The sequence below is a fragment of the Phyllostomus hastatus genome, unplaced genomic scaffold (genome assembly GCF_019186645.2).
Source record: "Phyllostomus hastatus isolate PE091 unplaced genomic scaffold, TTU_PhHast_1.1 phas_scaffold_182, whole genome shotgun sequence".
NCBI classification, from domain to species: Eukaryota; Metazoa; Chordata; class Mammalia; order Chiroptera; family Phyllostomidae; genus Phyllostomus; species Phyllostomus hastatus.
Window position 1 is genome coordinate 19,567,528 of NW_025334013.1, and position 18,419 is coordinate 19,585,946.

The following is an 18,419-nucleotide window of genomic DNA, read 5'->3' on the forward strand; positions in this document are numbered from 1 at the left end:
ATCAAGATTGGAAAGAAAAATATAAACTGAAATAGGTACTTGTTGGTGTTGGGGGATTATGGATGACTTGTTACAAACTATACTTTTTTTTAAATCCACGCCTGAGAACATATGTTGCTTTTAAAGAGAGAGGAAGGGCCCTGGCTGGTGTGGCTCAGTGGATAGAGTGCTGACCTGCAAACCAAAAGGTCACAGGTTCTATTCCAGTCAGGGCACATGCCTGGGTTGCGGACCAGGTCCCCAGTGGGGGACATGTGAGAAGCAACCACACACTGTTTCTCTCCCTCTCTTTCTTCTTCCCTTCCCCGTTCTCTAAAAAGAAATAAATGCAATCTTTAAAAAAGTAATCAAGTAGAGTTCAAGTAAAATTAAAATGTACATTTTTAAAGAGAGAGGAAGGGAAAAAGAGAGAAGAGAAACATCGATGCAAGAGAGAAACATCAACTGGCTGCCCTGGGTGGCCAGACCAGGGACCAAACCTGCAAGCCTTCGTCTACCAGACGACCCATCAACCAACTGGGCCATCAGCCAGGGCTACCAAATATACTTTTATTATGATTTAGAATTGATTTTCTAATAAGTAAAAATTGATACTATGGTGGTACAAAATTCACTACAAATAAATAAGGCATTTTCTCTTAAGCAGAGACATTTCACTTCATCGTTAAGTTTAAAGTGACAAAAGTCTGTGGCAATATTAAGGAAAGAGCTCATAACATGGTTCAAACATTTTAAAGCAAGCAGGTAACTTCCAATCCACTTTGAAAACTATAGCTTAAATAAGGAATGTTCAAAATGTTCAGTAGTTTAATCACAAAGATGGTGTGTTAGGAGTATGATCTAAATCCTCACTTCCATTTATATAGTATCTACTAATTAAGGACCTATCCTGCCTTTTTTTTAATCAGTTACTCAATACATACATGTAACGATTATTTTTATTTTAAGATTTTATTTATTTATATTTTAGAGAGAGGGGAAGGGATGGAGAAAGAAAGGAAGAGAAATATTAATGTGTGAAAGAAACATTGATCAGCTGCCTCTCACACATGCCCCCAACTGGGGACTGGCCTGCAACCCAGGCAGTGCCCTGACCAGGAATCAAAAGGGTGACCTTTTGCTTTGCAGGACAACACCCAACCCAACTGAGCTACACAGGTCAGGGCAAGATGATTTTTAAATACTAGAACATTTTTGTGCTATTCATTTCATTCAAATCACAAAAAAACTTCTAGGAATACACATTTGTTACAGTTTATCCACATTTCTCTATGAGGCAGCACCACAACCTGACATCTAGTAATTACTTCTTAAAATCTTTCGCTTATGTAGCAAGATGGTTACTACTGAAAACCAATAGCCATATTAGCAGGCTCTTAACTAAATATCTCTTTTGGTTGAAATCTAATGTATTCTAAAAAGTTTCACTTTTGTATAATTATAATTATGCAGTATATAAAATTAACAGATTTTTAAAATATTTTGCAAAGTTATTAACTACTTTCCAGAAGCACTGTTAATCATTGTATCTATGGTCCTTTAATAACATCCCCACCAATAAGTCACGGGAATCATTTAGGCCTGGACAATATGGAGCAATCTGACTGACCACCTCTCCCACATATGGAAGACCAATACCACTTTTCTGTCTACTAAAAAAATCTGGAAGTTTCAACATCTCAAGTACTTACTGATGTAAGAAGTTATTACTTGAACAACCTGCATTTAGCCACTACTGGAATAATAAAAGGGGTAAAAGATTTCTTTGCCCTGAAAGAAAAGATGGCAAACAAAAACCTACCAAGAATCAAACTGATATATTCAGGAAGCATTTTAAGATAAACACACTAACAGTGTGGTACAGCTATTAAACTTCACAACCACTACAAATGAAGAAACAATAACCTGGACAGGACTGGTCAAGGAACGCCTTACAAGGCAGGTGGGGAGGAAGAACACAGTGAAAAGGCCTTTCCACAAAGAGCAATGTTAGAGATGAAAAGCAAGTGGGGCAGGTGTCCGCCAATTAAAAAAAAAAAAAAAAGCTTATTATTGACAGAGGAGAGGAATAAGAAAGGAAAGGGTGTAAAAGCACAACTAGTTCAGTCGCCAGTGAGGCTTTAAGGAGTTGGGCTGTAATACAGAGAATAACATCATAAAAACTTTAAAAATTTTATCTGACATTCTTCCATAAAATGGGGAGAGGGGGAAGCACATGGATGCTGAGAAGCTAAGCGCAGATCCCTACAATAACCCAGGCAAACAACAGTAAGAAAAGGAACCTATAAAAATAGGGGCAAGGAAGGTGCAAACCATACCTTAGATGCCTCTCTGTTTTCAAAGCATTAAAAAACAAAGCTATGGAATTTCAAAAGTAAAGATTCATAGCTCATTAAGACGATCAAGAATGAAGTCACTAAGTATACATAAGCCACTCTACCACTGAATTTCTTTTAATCAGGAATCTATTCTGTAGAGTGAACTGAGCGAAAAGGCTAGATGGAAACAGGACACAAATATATAAGAATATGATGTTGCAAGTTTAAGTTTACAAGTCCAACAGTAAAGTTTTAAGGTTTTCTTGAACATCCACTGTGGGTTGCTGGGAAACAGTAAGAGACCAAAAAAAAAAAAAAAAAAAAAGGCAGGGGTAAGAAAAATTTGGTAGCTCTCAAATTTTAGGACAACCACAAATTAGACAGAACTGCATACAGTTCTTCAATTGATGATTACTGTGAAAATGCAATCTCTTCAAAGAAGCACAGGTGTTTCCCACCATTCTGTACCTCACCAAGAACACAATCATTATTAACAACTTTGTCCTTGAAAAGAAACACACAAAAGACACAGGCCATTACTTTCATAGAGCATGCTCTTCAAAAAAAATTCAAAGTTACTGTTAGGACGTAAATCTCCATGTGATTTTGTGATAAATTAACCTGGGGCAAGCTCCACAGTAATCCTTTCTTCTCTACTGAATCCACTTAAAGTTTTCTTTATACCTTCCCCCTTCAAGTTACTGGACAGAGCCAAAAGAAACCTTCTTATACTGTCTTCATAAAACTCAATAGACTAATAGGAAACCATATTCAAAAAAATGAAGAAATGCCTAGAGTGGCCCAGGCTTTTTCTACAGGGTACAGGTAAAAGCATGTAAAGAAACAGAGGACTATATCACCTCTGCAAGTTACCTATAAATAAATGAGGTCATTTGTTTTCATACATGTGCAGACTATATGGTTTGATCTATTTAAAAAAAAACACATCTAGACTTGTTATCCAGATACTATACTATATCTAGACTTTAACAATTACATAAATGATTCTTGTTATAGTACCTGAGAGCCCCATGCACAAGAGATAACCCTACAGATTACTTAGGGATCTGTAAAGCTCAGCAATAAAAATCATGAAAACATCTAGACTGCTTCATGATATATCCCCAAAGAAGAAAGAAAACAGCTCAATTGAGAGAGGAGAAAAAGGTCCTTTGCCTCAAAATAGGACCAAATATTCAAACCCATCCACATACCCAGTCAGCCTCCGAATATTTTTAATTATTAAATTGACAAGAATCTCAGTATGCCAGATACAGACAACTCCCCCTCCTCACGCATTCCAGCAGATGAATATGTCATAGACATGGCTACTCTATACAGGGAAGAGCGATAGAGAAAATAATCTACTTCTTCTGTGTGCTTTGTTATGAGAACCACAGAGTGCATTAATTAACCAAGAGACTATGAATTAAACTTTGGTGTTCTGATTTCTCATCAGTAAAAATCAGCATGTAAGAATTATACACAACATAGTTTAATACATGATTCAATAAGAAATGTAACAAAAGTAATTTTGGTTTTCTAAATACCATTATGTCTGGCTGTGTGTGTATATGAGGACATTTCCATGCTTCAGCAAATGACCCAGAGAAATTGTCCTACTGATATGGTTACAATTATATAAACAAAAGTAATTATCTAATAATTCAGAACTATAAAAAGTTGCAGAGAAGGCTGAATAAATGCTTTTCAGTTTTGCCTGTTCCTCCTCATCCTCCCCTCCACACCCCCATAACCTTGAGGGCAGAAAAGTATTCTGAACAGGGAATATAGACAATAATATTTACTGACTTGAACTGTGGTCCCTTGAGGGGAGACAATATCAAAGTAATTTGATTCTATATCAAAGTAATTTTTATATACTTTGATATCAAAGTATATTTGATATTAAATCAAATTTGACATTAAAGTAATTTTAAAGTAAAAGAGAAGATAAAGAGGAATCCATGCTTAGAAAAAGTTATTTACTGGTATAAAATTCATTAAAAAAAATATATATTAGACAGCCACTGTCTAATACAAAGTACATTATAAGCTACAGCCCGTGACCTCAACAAATTTAAGTACAAACAAATAGAAAGCATTTACACAAATCACCATGTACAAAATAAATTAGGGCTATCAGAATGATATAAAAAACTTGCTACTTGAATTTGCCTCCATAGCTTCTGACTGGTGAGATCAAGAGAGCTTTTATACTGGAGGTGATAATTAAGGCTCGATTCTGAATAATGGGTAGACTCTAGACATGCATACATGAACAAAACAATTTGGGATTTAGAGAAAGATCTGGGTTCAGACATCAGGCTCCTGATTATGTTAACCCCTCTAATTCCTTTCTGCCTCATCTATAAAAGGCATCATAATATTGAAGGACCACTGTGAAGGTTGCAATGTATATAAAGTCATTAGCACAATACCTGGAAACTACATATGCTCAATATACTGCAGCTATTACTATTGGGTTGGCCAAAAAGTCCATATTTTTTCCCATAAAATAAAAGACACATTTTTCATTTTCATCAATGATTTTATTGATTGGGATATTTTAAGTATGTTGGCTATCTACCATGTGGGATAATGGTGATTGTTCTCAATATGTTTTGATTTGATCACTATGAACTTCAGCTGGTCTGACCATGGAGTATCATCAAGCAAGAAACCTCCACGAAACTTGACAAATCACTTTTGACATGTTCTCTCAGTCACAGCCCCTTCTCCATACACTGCACAAATCTTTTTCATGTTTCAGTCATGTTTTAACCTTTCTTGAAATAATAAAGCATAATATGCCAGAAAATGATGCATATCTTCTTCCATCTTTAATATTAAAATGGCTACACAAAAATTCACTGATTTTGATGTTTTTTTTAAATGCATGCTGATGTGACAGCTGTCTAACAAATCTAACAAAACTGTCTCAAATGAAGTTAAAGACAACTAAGTGCTACTGGAGCCATCTTACAGGGAAAAAAACAAACTTTTTAGCCAACACAACATTTTTGAGCCTAATCAAATAAAATTTAAAGTCAATCCAACATCTTGACACTTGACCTTAGCTGAAGTCACTAGACCTTTGGACTCATTTTCCTCATGAAAAAAAAAGGTGCTAGACCTGGCTGGTGTGAATTGAGCACCAGCCTGCAAACCAAAGAGTTGCAGGTTCAGTTCCCAGTCGGGGCACATACCTGGACTGCGGCCAGGTATCCCGGTGCGAGGCACATGAGAGGCAACCACACGTAGATGTTTCTCTCCCTTTCTTTCTCCCTCCTTCCCCTCTGTATAAAATCTTTTAAAAAATGGTACTAATATCTCATAAAAATTTATTGGGAGATTCATATAGGTAAATGGATTCAATGCCAAAGTGTCTTGAAAGTGTTAATGTTTTATTGTAGTTTATTTAGTTGGATTGCCTTCATATAAAGCAGTTATGGGGATGAAAAGAATAAAAACATTTTAGCCAAAGGAGGATCAAAAGGGAGAAATTAAATGAAGACAGAGTAAGCAGTATGTGGATCAGTTATATCCTGCTTCAAAGGAGCATGTTTTACTGCATCCAAACATTCCAAGACAGCTCAACATATACGGTGGTAGGGCTGTCTAGTCTACTAGGTATAGCACAGAGACAGATATTGGAATGAGTGAGGTTCCACACAGGTCTCAAAGTGACAGAATTGGGAAGCAGGTTCCAAATGTCATTTGCATCCACAACTTCATTTTATCTTGTTCTTCAAAGTACCCAATCCCAATCCCAAAACTGTTACGAGATCCCAAGAACTTTCCCAAATAAGACTCATGAAGAGATCACTTCAATCCTAACACACAGTCATTAATCTAATACAAGAAAGTTATTAACTAGGATCAAATTCCTCCAGGTCACTTGGCCTGCCTTACTATGTTTTCTCTAAAGTAAACATTTCATTTTAATAGCGTGATGTAAAAAATGCCCAACAACCAAATGGTATTAATAACAAAGTCATGGGACTAGGCAGCTTTTACCATTCCTATTAGTACTCAAAAGCTACATACTGGAACAAAAGGAATTTGTTACACTGCTTAGTCAGATATTTTCATATTAATATACTACAAGGCAATTATTCATCTTTCCTCCCTTCTGCAACAAACGTTGCATGATCTTGCTGGCAGACAATATATCTCCTTTCCAAAATTCCATTTTGGAGTCAACTTAGTTCCTCTCATGAGACTGTAATTGCAAGGAATTGTCAGTGTGAGACAGGGCTGTGGATCCTTAGAATTACTTTCAGCTACCCTGAAGCCTCCAATTCTATGATGGAAAGATGTGGGGGAGAAAATTTTAACAGACTTGACGTCCACATTAGGCTCCCCCTTGCCTTGATTTCAGAATTACCAACCCATAAGCCCTAACGGACAGACTCTTCAATGTCTTAGGCACTGCAGAACTTTTCATTAGAGAACCCAATGGAAGGTTATGGAACCTGAAGGCAAAGTCACTTAAAAAGGCATCTTTTAGATACCCAATGCAATGTCCTATCAAAAGCAGAACTACCTCCACTTTCTATATTTTGAAAGATAAAATTATGGGCAAAAATCTCATAATCTTAGACTTGAAAGGATCCTAGCAAACTATCTAGTCCTGCCTTGTCTTACAAATGGAAAAAGCATGGTCGAAACAAGATGAATGTCTGAGCCCAGACTGGAACCTGTGGCTTCAAAGTTCTGGTCCAGTGAGAGCTCTCTCACCACGTTACACCTTCCTTAGGGTTACCAGCTCTCCAAACCACTATCACATTCCTCCCTCTACAAGCCATTCTGCTGTCTCACATTTATGGATAGAATTCCCATGAAATGTCTGGTGAGAGCCTGAAGCTATATTTTAAATGTATCTCACCATATTCCACTTTCTGGGAACATGTTAGGATTCACTATTACTCCACATACAGAAGCACTTTCCCTATTTCCTTCCTCAGGTATACAAACTAATCTATTACCAAGGGTAAGTTTCTCTGTGCTTCAGTTGTCTAAGACAAAGATGAAGGAACACATCTAAATGCATTCATTTACTCCAGAAATAATTACTATCTTAACTTTCCTGAAAGTTGTCAAATTTGCCACATGTAAAACATTACATAATTTTGAAAAGAAAAAAAGAAGTTTGTCTTTTAAAAGTTAGAAAACCAATTATGCAAAATAAAGTGCCTTTTCTGTCAAAGGCTCTCAAAGTACTTTCCAATTAGCACCCCTCTCCTCTTTTGGAAACCCACCGGTTTTAGGATGTGAACAATAACAAAGTGGCCCTCCTACAGGGGGAGCAATTAAGTCATGCAAGATCACACACCAAATCAATGTAGAAACAGAGCTCAGAAACCCAAGGTCAGTGAGCCTTCCTCAGTACTACGAAGATACATTCTTGAATACTCAACTACCAGACTAATCTTTTCATATGTAAATAAAGAAGCTGCTCAAATATGTGCCTTTTAAATTTTCCAGAACTTGAACTCTAAGTTGAATGAAAGCAGTGGATGAAATACTTGAAAATAATTTGTGGCCCAAACTCTGAGACATTTTCCTATCTTCCTTCTTATGTTGACTTTCTAGAAAAGGGGGCAAGTAAAGCACTTATACTCTTGAGTCCTCAGCTAAGAACTGTACTTCAGACAACCAGCGAGGTTTGAAGGTGATGTTTTTAAGAAGCCATTTCTTTTGCAAGATTTCTACTAAGACAGTCAATAAACCTTGCAAAGTAACACCAGCAGTTTAGTAGTGGCGATGAGAAAATGTAGTAAGAGCCAGGCAGCCTGAGTGTTACTAGAGATCAATTACTTTTAATGTGGCCAATTCTCTTTGAATTCTAAAGATCCATACATTCTCAAACATAGGCATTGTTTACTCTAATGAGGTGTCCCTTCCTTCTTCGCCCCAACATACAAATACAAATAAAATAACTGCAGCAAAAATATACCATGCCTGGCTTAAAAGCCCACACAGTTTACCTAAACCCCTAGTGTTTATATGGGTGAAGGCTATGTTTATACACATCCCTCCCAGAGATGTGTTACTGCTTAAAGGAAGGGAAATTTAATGAAGTTTAACTAGAAGTTGTGCATCTTTAAATTTTTACTATAAAAGCTTATTTTCATTTCTCTTGTATGCCAATCTCCCTTCTATCACTAGGAAAAAACAAATGAACCAACACTCCCCCAAAGTGCACCTATACAAACCCTAACTACACTAGATGACTCCCAAGCCTTGCACCTCCCTCCATTCAAGTAATCACAAACTAGTCCTGCAGCTACTGATCACTCCCTTTCCTAAACTCAGACCACACACACAAAAAATGGTGCGCTCTTTCTGCATCTGCTTCCTAAGCTAGGGGAAGAAAGTTCCTTGAGTACGGAAACTTCACTCCATACATTTTGTTCCCTTTGTGCACAGAAAATGGTTATGCTTTCAAAAACATAACTCCAGTTAAGTATTTGTATTTTGATAGGTGTGTTAAGCATTTTTTAATCCTCCCCAAAATCAATTTTCAAAAAGCTTACTAAAAAGAGATTTTTACTGTCAGTTTGAAAGTACTGGCTTAGTGTATTCTATGGGCACATGGTTTAGAGAGGAAGCCAGGTCAGAATCCCTGCTACACCATTTACTAGGTATGTGATCCTCTGCAAATTAATTCATTTCTATTGGCCGCCTTACTTTTCTGCATAATAGCACTGTCCTGATGGGGTTACTGACGAAATAATGCATGCAAACCCCTTAGCATCTGCCTCATAAATGGTCAACAAATAGTAGTTTTAATTACTTGGTGAATAAATAATTATGAAAGGAAGCATGATACTGTATTACTGTTGTACTTTTGGATAGAAAGTACTTTGTTTAGTTACTTACTATGTTTACATACAGGTCTGAGGAGTTCTTTATATATTATCAAAAAATGGCATTTCTAGCCCTGGCTGGTATGGCTCAGTGGATTGAGTGCTGGCCTGCGAACCAAAGGATCACTGATTCAATTCCCACTCGGGGCACATGCCTGGGTTGCCTGCCAGGTCCCCAGGAGGGGGCGTGCGAGAGGCAACCACACATTGCTGTTTCTCTTCTCCCTCCTTTCCCCTCTCTCTAAAAACAAATAAATAAAATCTTTTTTAAAAATGGCATCTCTAACAAAAGTGAAGATGAACTTTGGAGACCTTGAAAAAAAACATTTTGGGAGCAAAAAAAAATTTTTTTTAAAATAGTTTACTGACATTTAAATAAAACTCACTTTGTAGTCAATTCTGTTCACAATCTGTTACAGACTATGAAGTCCTGATTACAAAACAGTAACAAGGCACTGTTTTTATTTTGTGTCATTAATTTTAAAAACCTGGGATTATATTTTTGGTAGAGTGGACCAGGTTAGAATCACAGAAGTGGAAAATAAATGGGGTCTCTCCAGCTATATGTATTAGACACATCTGTTAACTTTCTATTCAAACATTGCTCTGAAGTTAATTTATAAAACCTTGTACCTAGTGACCACACATGTTTATTGATGTGCACTGTTTCAATGATTAGGCAGGCACAGGAAACACAGTAACTTGTTTCTCTTCTCTTAAAGCTCTAGGGGAAAAAATAGGAATAGACCAAAAACCCATGAACCTAAGATAACAGGACACTGAACTCTGACCACAAAAGGATTCAGAAAAGTTGGAAACAAATCTTATAACAAAGGAAGCAAGAATCTCAGGACCAAAAGAGTTTAACTATTTAATATCTAGCCTCGAGGTAAGTCTATGAATATTTCTTATAAATCAGGAAAGAGATTATGGTAATTTTGAATCCTCAGAACCTAGCACAGTGCCTGGATCACAGAATATTGGCTAAATCCAAGAACAAACATATTTAATGACTGGTACTAAAAGAATCCAGAATATAGCTATTATTCCTTCATTGAAAACATTAAAATAGATGTGGGAAATTTTAAATATTAGATAAACAAAAAAATAAAAGAAAAAAACCTAAGGTAACTCTCTAGAATAACAGAATCACAAGTCAATGCCCCCAGTTTATGAATCTGTAACATCTTTAGCAATTCAAATTGTATGTTCTACCTTATCACCAATACATTCTTATTGTCAACAACTCAAGTCACCAGAAGTTAACTGTATTTTATCTATACTCCCCTTTCTTTTAGAATTATAGCAATCTTCCCTATTCAAGTGTAATGGATGAGAGCAAACTTTTTTCCAAATTTTAAACACTACAAACCAAAATTCTTGGGTCTGAATTCTATGTAAATAAGGGATGACTGGCTCAGGCCTCTGCTTCCAGAATTATTTTATCAGAAACCTAACAACTTCCTCTTCACAAACAACTTCCTCAAAAATGGCACTACTCTATAAACAGGTTATCAACATATTCTGATTAGCAACCAATCTAAGTCTCCTTTCCACAAGCAACTAGAATATGAAGCAAAGGTAAGGACATTGATGCATATAAAATTAAACTATTTTGTAAAACTGTAACACCTCAATTTACAACTGACTGGTTAACATTCAATAATTTGTGCTCATATTTTGGTTGCTTTGTTTTCAAGACTTTAAGCTAAGGTTACCATTCTTATAATGAGATCATTTTGACAAAATTCTGCAACATTTTATTCCTATCATGAGGAATGGCAACAAGGAAAAGCAAGCACATACTTCTGGAGACTAGATTCAGACACATCTGATGAAAGACAGCTCCAACCTTCCCTTAAAAACAGGCCCACTGTTCTGACACACCAGTTCACTTACCTCTCCCATCGCTCTTCCCTCCAGAGCAAGTGCTTGAAAATCATGATTCAGTTCATCCATAGAACGTACCTATTGTTCAGAATAGAGGAGGGGAAAGTTTCAAGTTAGCATCTTGAATTTTATATACATATTAAACACAATTGAGAAGCTTTTCTATGTTGACTTTCAGATATTGACAAACACATTAACAATTTTCAAGTGATTGAGATTAAATGTTCACTTACCTTTAACCATCGGGTTCAGCAAACACCCCTGCCTTCTCCCCTCCCATTCCCTTTTTTTTTTCAAAACATGAAAAGCACATAATCCAAAAAAAGAAAAATCAAATTACACCATATGAAAATTATGTTAGCTATTTTTCATACATTTTAATTTAATAAGTAAAAACCAACATATTGAATGGCAATTTCACATGAAAATGACTATGTAAACTAAACCTGGTTGCTGAGTTGGAGGCAGGGTGAGGGTGAGAGAAAGAGAGAGAAACATTGATTTTTGGTTCAACTTATTTATGCATTCACTGGTTAATTCTTGTATGTGCCCTGACTGGGGATTGAACTCACAACTTTAGCATACTAGGATGATGTTCTAACCAACTGAGCTACCTGGCCAGGGCCAATCCACTATTTTTTTTTTTTAACCTCAGGGAAAGGAAAGGTGCTACAAATTTTATAATAAAATGCCCCAACATTTCTCCATATTGGAAGATCTTGGGCAGACTGCTAGAATTTCAAAATGGGGGGGACAAAAATAGCACATTATCACAAGAATTCCTTCAAACTTTACCTGTCATTAAATTATTACCCACGTCATAACACTCTTTCCAGACTTCAAATTAACTCATCCCACCGTCACTACTACAAGGTAATGTTCAGATCAGGGCTGAAATATGAAATAGATTATTCAAAACAAACAAAATTCAAAAACACTTTGTGGTCCAGTGGTCTGCTGCTCCTCTCAGATATGAGCAGCAAGCCACCTCTGCTGCCTTAGGTTAGAGTACGGTCCCTTGTTTATTAAAGAGGAAGGTTATTCTCAGCCTGTCTGGGTAGCTCAGTTGGTTAGAGTGACATCTCAATACGCCAAGTTTGCAGGTCCAATCCCCAGTCAGGACACATACAAGAAACAACCAATAAATGCATAAATAAGTGAAACAACAAATCTATCTACCTCTGTCCTTATCTCTCTAAAAATCAATTTTAAAAAAGGGGGAAGGCTATTACGCCTCCTGAGAAAGACTGCTGATTGCCTGAAGCAGGACTCTCTTGAACCCTCTCATCTGATCAGTACTACCCCCCAACACAGGTATACAACTATTAGCAATGGGCAAATGCAAAGACGGTCAAGCTAGGGCCAGGCAGGGAGAGGAAAGAGTATGGAAAGCATGAACCACAGTGCAGCTCGGGGAACCAATTTAAGGGTTTATTAATATGCTACTTGTATATAACTCAATAATCTTAATGTAACTGAACTGACATGACACAAAAATACAGTTGCACTGTTTTAAATCACATTATTTTAAAAACTCAGAGCTCATACTATGCTACAAATGACACATTGTGTCACTAACATAAAACAGCTTCAGGATGCTTGCTAAAAATATAAGTTTATAAAATTCAAAATGACCCTAAAATTCAGCCATGAGAACAAAACAGAGACAAAGCTTGTTATTGTGGTAAAAGTTTGAAAACACCTTGAAAAAGAAGTTATGACCACAATGTAAAGTGTTTATTTAGGTAAGCACACTGAGTAAGCTCCTAAATGATATGCCCCCCCCCCCCAAAAGGGGTGTGTGAGGATGAGGACAGGGTGCTAGCTGGAAACTCCACATGTGTTAGAGGAAATCATTCTGAGCCTTCAGGTCAGAATTAATATTTACAAATATGTAAATCAAATGCATAAAGCACTATATCTTGCCTCTTTCTGTGGAACCTAATCATAAATTTAACTAGAGCTAGGTATTTCTTCCAAAAATCTACAAATAGTTTTAACCAAGAACATTGGAAATTCTATGTAATATCTCCCAAGGAAAATGTAGGAGGAGTAAGCAAAGACAGAAAAGGCAATACGTATTTTTGTATGTAATCATCAAAACTTAAGTGACATTACCCATTTAAAAGATTAGAAAACAGCCTCAGAGAAATGATTTACCTAACCACTGTTAAGTAGGAATTAGGACTTAAATGGCATTGCTAGGATCTAAATCCAGGTCTTCCAATTTAAAGAGCAAGATCCTTTCTACATCACCAAGCTGCCTAGGTGGCCAGAGCAAGTTTCCACCCCCAGATAAAACTGCCTGTTTCTGCTGCAAGCTCAGATGAGCATGCTCCTTCGGCCCTGTCTTTGCTTTCCACTGTATCTTCCCTCTACCTTCAAAATATGTCCATCCTCCCCTTGTAGCAATTTCCACTATTCTATCTTCCCACCCACCATTCTCTCTCACTTACTTGCTCACTAGCTCACTCTCTCAGGTCTCCTCTCACTCTCTTCAGCTCTCTCTCCACCTCCAGCCCTCCCTCTGTTCACTGTGTCTCCCTCTCTGCCTCACCTACCTTTTGTGCTACCCTCCTACCTGCTGTAGAGGACTTTTGAGAAAGCAGCCTCGCTTTCTGAAGTTTTTGCTTCCAGAAACTCTATTTTAAGCCATTTTATCCGTAACTGACTACACATACACACACACACACACACACACACACACACACACACACACATCATTCTCACAAAACTGCTTTTAACTAGTAAGGAACTTATTGTTTAAAATGAGAGATACACCTGGCATGGTCATCAATACCAGGCAGACTCTCCAGACAAAGTTCTTCCTAAAAAATAAAAATCATCAGAAGATGCTCGGACATCAAGAGAAATAAAAGAATGAAGACATAAAAATGTAAGAAATATTACAGGCAGGTAATACAAAGCCTTTTCTATTATAAAGGAGAAAACCTGGCTGTAAATTATAATCAGAGTAAATGCTCCCATCAAGACAATAATATTTTCAAGTTCTTGTACTTAAACTCCCCTTTCTCTAGAATTCAATTTGAGTGGCCAGTCAATGTTAATTTCTAGTACTACTTACTATTTCTATCAATTTTGCTAAATGTCTCTTAGACTCCCTTGCACTAACTAATCTTATCTATCCTCTCTCGGTTTCACAAAATTATTTCTTATTTTTCTCTTTGGGCTACTTGCCAGGAATGTAACTTTCTCATGCCCATCTAGGACTTTCTCTGCTGCTGCCCCTCCCAATAAAGGCACCCCCACTACTTTTCTTAAAGAGTCAGAGCAAGATTACCACTTCAGTGCCTGGCCTACCTCAATATTCTCTTCATCCCACCCAATAATACCCTCCACAGACATGACCTGTGCTTCTGAGTTTCCCTTCCATTTCCCAGATCCCAGAAATCTCTTTTGTTAGCCTTGTAACAGGGATTCTTCCCAATGAGAACCATAATTTGGCAAATTAGGTTGGTGCTTTACCATATAGGAGATTATAAAATTGAAAGATAAGCCCAGAACAATACATCACATTTGAAAAAGAAAACATTAAGCAAAAACATCACAAACCTTTATTTTAAGAATCATATTCTAAAGTGCCTACCCTATCCATTATACCTGGAGAAGTCCTACTTACCATACTCAATGTCCCATACACACTTATCAGAATCACCTATGAGCCCTGGCTGGTGTGGCTCAGTGGACTGAACACCGATCCAAAGGGTCACCAGTTTGATTCTCAGTCAAGGCATATACCTGGGTTGTGGGCCAGATCCCCAGTTGGGGGCATGCAAGAGGCAATGAGTTGAATTATTTCTCACATATCCGTGTTTCTCTCCTTTTCTTTCTCCTTCCCTTTCCCTCTCTCTAAAAATACTGTATTTTGCTGTGTATGATGTGCCCTCATGTATAATGTGCACCCATGTTTTTAGCCCAAACTTTAAGGATAAAAATCTTTCATTTTAACTTTTTAATTCTATTTTTATTAATTATATTCAGATACTTCTTTTTGTATTACAAAGATAGTTTAGCATTTATTTTTGAAATTATTATGGTACAAGAAATTTTATGTAGCAAATAATTACAAAACACAAGAACAGATATAAGGTATTTCAGGTATGAACCACAAATAATGCACATCTGTATTTTTCCCTCAAAAATTTGGGCAAAAAAGTGCACATTATACATGGCAAAATATGGTAAATAAAATATTTTTTTTTAAAAGAATAACCAGCCCTGGCTGGCGTAGCTCAGTGGATTGAGCACGGGCTACAAACCAAAGCATCACAGGTTCGATTCCCAGTCGGGGCACATGCCTGGGTTGCAGGCCACATCCCAGTGGGGTCCACGTGAGAGTCAACCACACATTGATGTTTCTCTCTCTCTCTTTCTCCCTCCCTTCCCCTCTCTAAAAATAAATAAATAAAATCTTAAAAAAAAAAAAAAAAAGAATCACCAAAAGCCCTGACTTGTGTGGCTCAGTAGACAGAGTGCTGGCCTGTGAACCAAAGGGTGGCAGGTTCAATTCCCAGTCAGGGCACATGCCTGGGTTGCGGGCCAGGTCCCCAGTATGGGATATGCAAGAGGCAACCACACATTGCTTCTTCTCTCCCTTTCTCCCTCCCTCCCTTCACCTCTCTAAAAATAAATAAAATCTTTTAAAAATCATCAATGAATGATACATACTTCAGTTTTCACATATGTAAAGTTGAGATAACGGGCTACTTTTATGAGTTTGATATAATGATTACATGAAACAAAATGTCCAATTTAGTAGGCACTTACTCAACTGTATCCACCCCAGAGATGATTCTCTTTAGGCTACCGAAATGCCTCCCCCACACATTCATCCCTTCTTTCCCTACCCTCAATTAGTACAGGGCATGCTTTGGGTACTCCTGGTGGGGAGAGGGTTGGGGGCAGCAGGAGGCTCTATTTTGGCATTTTCGTAATCAATATATTAGAAGTACCTAGATGTGTGAATATCTAACTTATTTACTACGAGTTAGCATTTCAAAGTACATCCATTTTTCTCAATTCCCAGCTAAATAATCAATTCAGAGAAACCTCCATTCTTTATTCTCATCCATTCCGAAACTTAAAAAAATCATCAGTGGCTCAAGCCTATGTTCTCTCAGTTCTCATTTTGCTAAAAAGAATCTCAGTAATGTCACCTAAAATCCCTTCATTCTGTGACTTCCATACCATTATGGTCTCCTGATTCTCCTCCTACCTCTGTATTCAGATTTGTGTTTCTCTTTTTGTCAGCCAACATTACAGTCAAAGAAAAAGAACTGAAACTCAGACTTGGGCACAAAGGAATCCAAATGTAAGAAGTTAATAATTCAGCCCTGACTGGTATGGCTCAATTGGTTGAGCATCATTCTGCAAAGCTAAAGGTTATCAGTTTGATTCTCGATCAGAGCACATGCCTGGGGTTGTGGGCCCTGTTCCCAACTGGGTATGTTACAGAGAACCTTCTCTTTCTCTCTCCCTCCCCCTCTCTCTAAAAATAAATAAATAAAATCTTTAAAAAATGTAAAGAAGTTAATGATCCAAATACTTTACTGAATTATAATTTATCAGTTTTTCAAGCAGATATTATTGAACATTAAACCTCAACAAAATTAAGCAGATACCATGGTAGACCATCCCGGAATAAAAGATCTAAAAAAGACAAAGTTTGAGCAGCACTCCAGTTCAGTTCCTGCTCGGTCTTTCTTTGTGAGCATCCCTGTCCTTGGATTCCTGTCCTGGAACTGCTCACTGTGTCTTTACAATGAATGTTCCCTTGGGTGAGCCAGTTAAACCAGTTCTCTGTTGCTTATGCAGAAGAACCAAACTCGGACTCAAGGGTATCACTGAACTGGTACTTATTAAATAACACTGAAAGTTTATATTTTAAAAGAATAACTCAGAGCTATATACTACACTTGAAAACATAAAATTCAACAACTCAACATTTTAAAAAGTATTTTCTATAACAGACACATTTCAAGACCCCTGCCTTAAAAAAAGGGAAACTTCGTGATCCCCACAGCCTCTGGCTACAAACAACTATACCAAAAGTATTCCCCTACTATGTGGTAAAAAAAAAAGATAAACTGACCAAATCAGATTTCTCTCTTATTTGAGCCAGATAGCAATGAAAAAATAAAGTGAAACTTCCCAAAGACTTGGCAGTTGCGGCTGTCATTTTGGGTCAAGTATGACCCGGTGAAAGACGACAATCGACGCAGAGAAGAGAAAGAGTGCACTGAAAAAGGCAGACAAGAGACTATAGAAACAGAAAGCCTCCCAGTGCGCTGGGCTTCAGAGAGAATCCCTGGTCTTCAATTTAATGCCCTGGATTTTTGCTAACTAGAGTAAATTTCTATACCTTGAGACTAAAGCTGCCTTTACTAGAGTATTTATTTCCTCAACCACTGAATCTAAATTGTCAGGTGCTTTTCTCCTTCACAACTACCTTTCTTTGTTCTCCAGGGGATTTTTTGCACAGGCAAGCCTAGATCATGACGGCTCCATTTCACAAACATAAATTCAGAACAATATAAGCAAAAGCGTTGGTGCCAAGAACCATTACAGGAAGGAGATACCAGTGAGAAAAGGCCAGGCAAAAGTAAAAGAAACATGAGCAATGAGAAGATGAAATGCAATATGACAATTAACCTAATTTGAATTTAATCATTAAGGGGGAAAAGACCTAATAAGCCTGTACCACTGCATCTTCTGCTTCACTACATTTGTAATATAAACAATAACAACAAAAATCAGTGAGACTTACTTCATGCCAGGCCCCAGCCTATTAAGTCTTTTTTTTTTAAGTCTATTTTTTTTTAGATTTTATTTACTTTTTAGAGAGTAGGGAAGGGAAGGAGAGAGAGAGGGAGAGAAACATCAATGAGTGGTTGCTTCTTGTACACCCCCATACTAGGGACCTGGCCCACAGCCCAGGCATGTGCCCTGACTGGGAATCGAACTATCGACCTTTTGGTTCAAAGGCTTGTGCTCAATCCACTGAGCTACACCAGCCAGGGCCCTATTAATTCTTTATATGCTTTATCATGACCTCCTTCATAGTCTTAAGGATCTGAAAATGCAGGTGGCTCTTATCCCCTTTTGTAAGAAAAGGGAAAAGTTATTACACTGCTCAATTAAAATGTAAATAAATCATCATTCTTCTTGACTACTGGAAGGAAAAGAACAAAAAGCTTCTCTTCTGGCTTAAGTGGCTACAAACTCTACTACATCATCTTATTTTTGACTCTTCCATTCTCTGTCAATAACAACACTAAATACCAGCATTTGCTGAGTTTCAAGGCATTTTCCTATA

At 37.2% G+C, this 18,419-nt stretch overlaps 1 protein-coding gene across 11 annotated transcripts in view; it reads right to left on the reverse strand.

Moving 5' to 3' along the window:
* The window catches only part of PUM1 (pumilio RNA binding family member 1), a 124,262-nt gene that overhangs the window by 82,094 nt on the left and 23,749 nt on the right, over positions 1–18,419 (reverse strand). For all 11 annotated transcript variants that reach the window (XM_045858624.1, XM_045858623.1, XM_045858617.1 and 8 more), the window contains exon 3: positions 11,093–11,161. In XM_045858624.1, the coding sequence (XP_045714580.1) occupies positions 11,093–11,161 (69 nt within the window). The remainder of the gene's footprint in view (positions 1–11,092; positions 11,162–18,419) is intronic.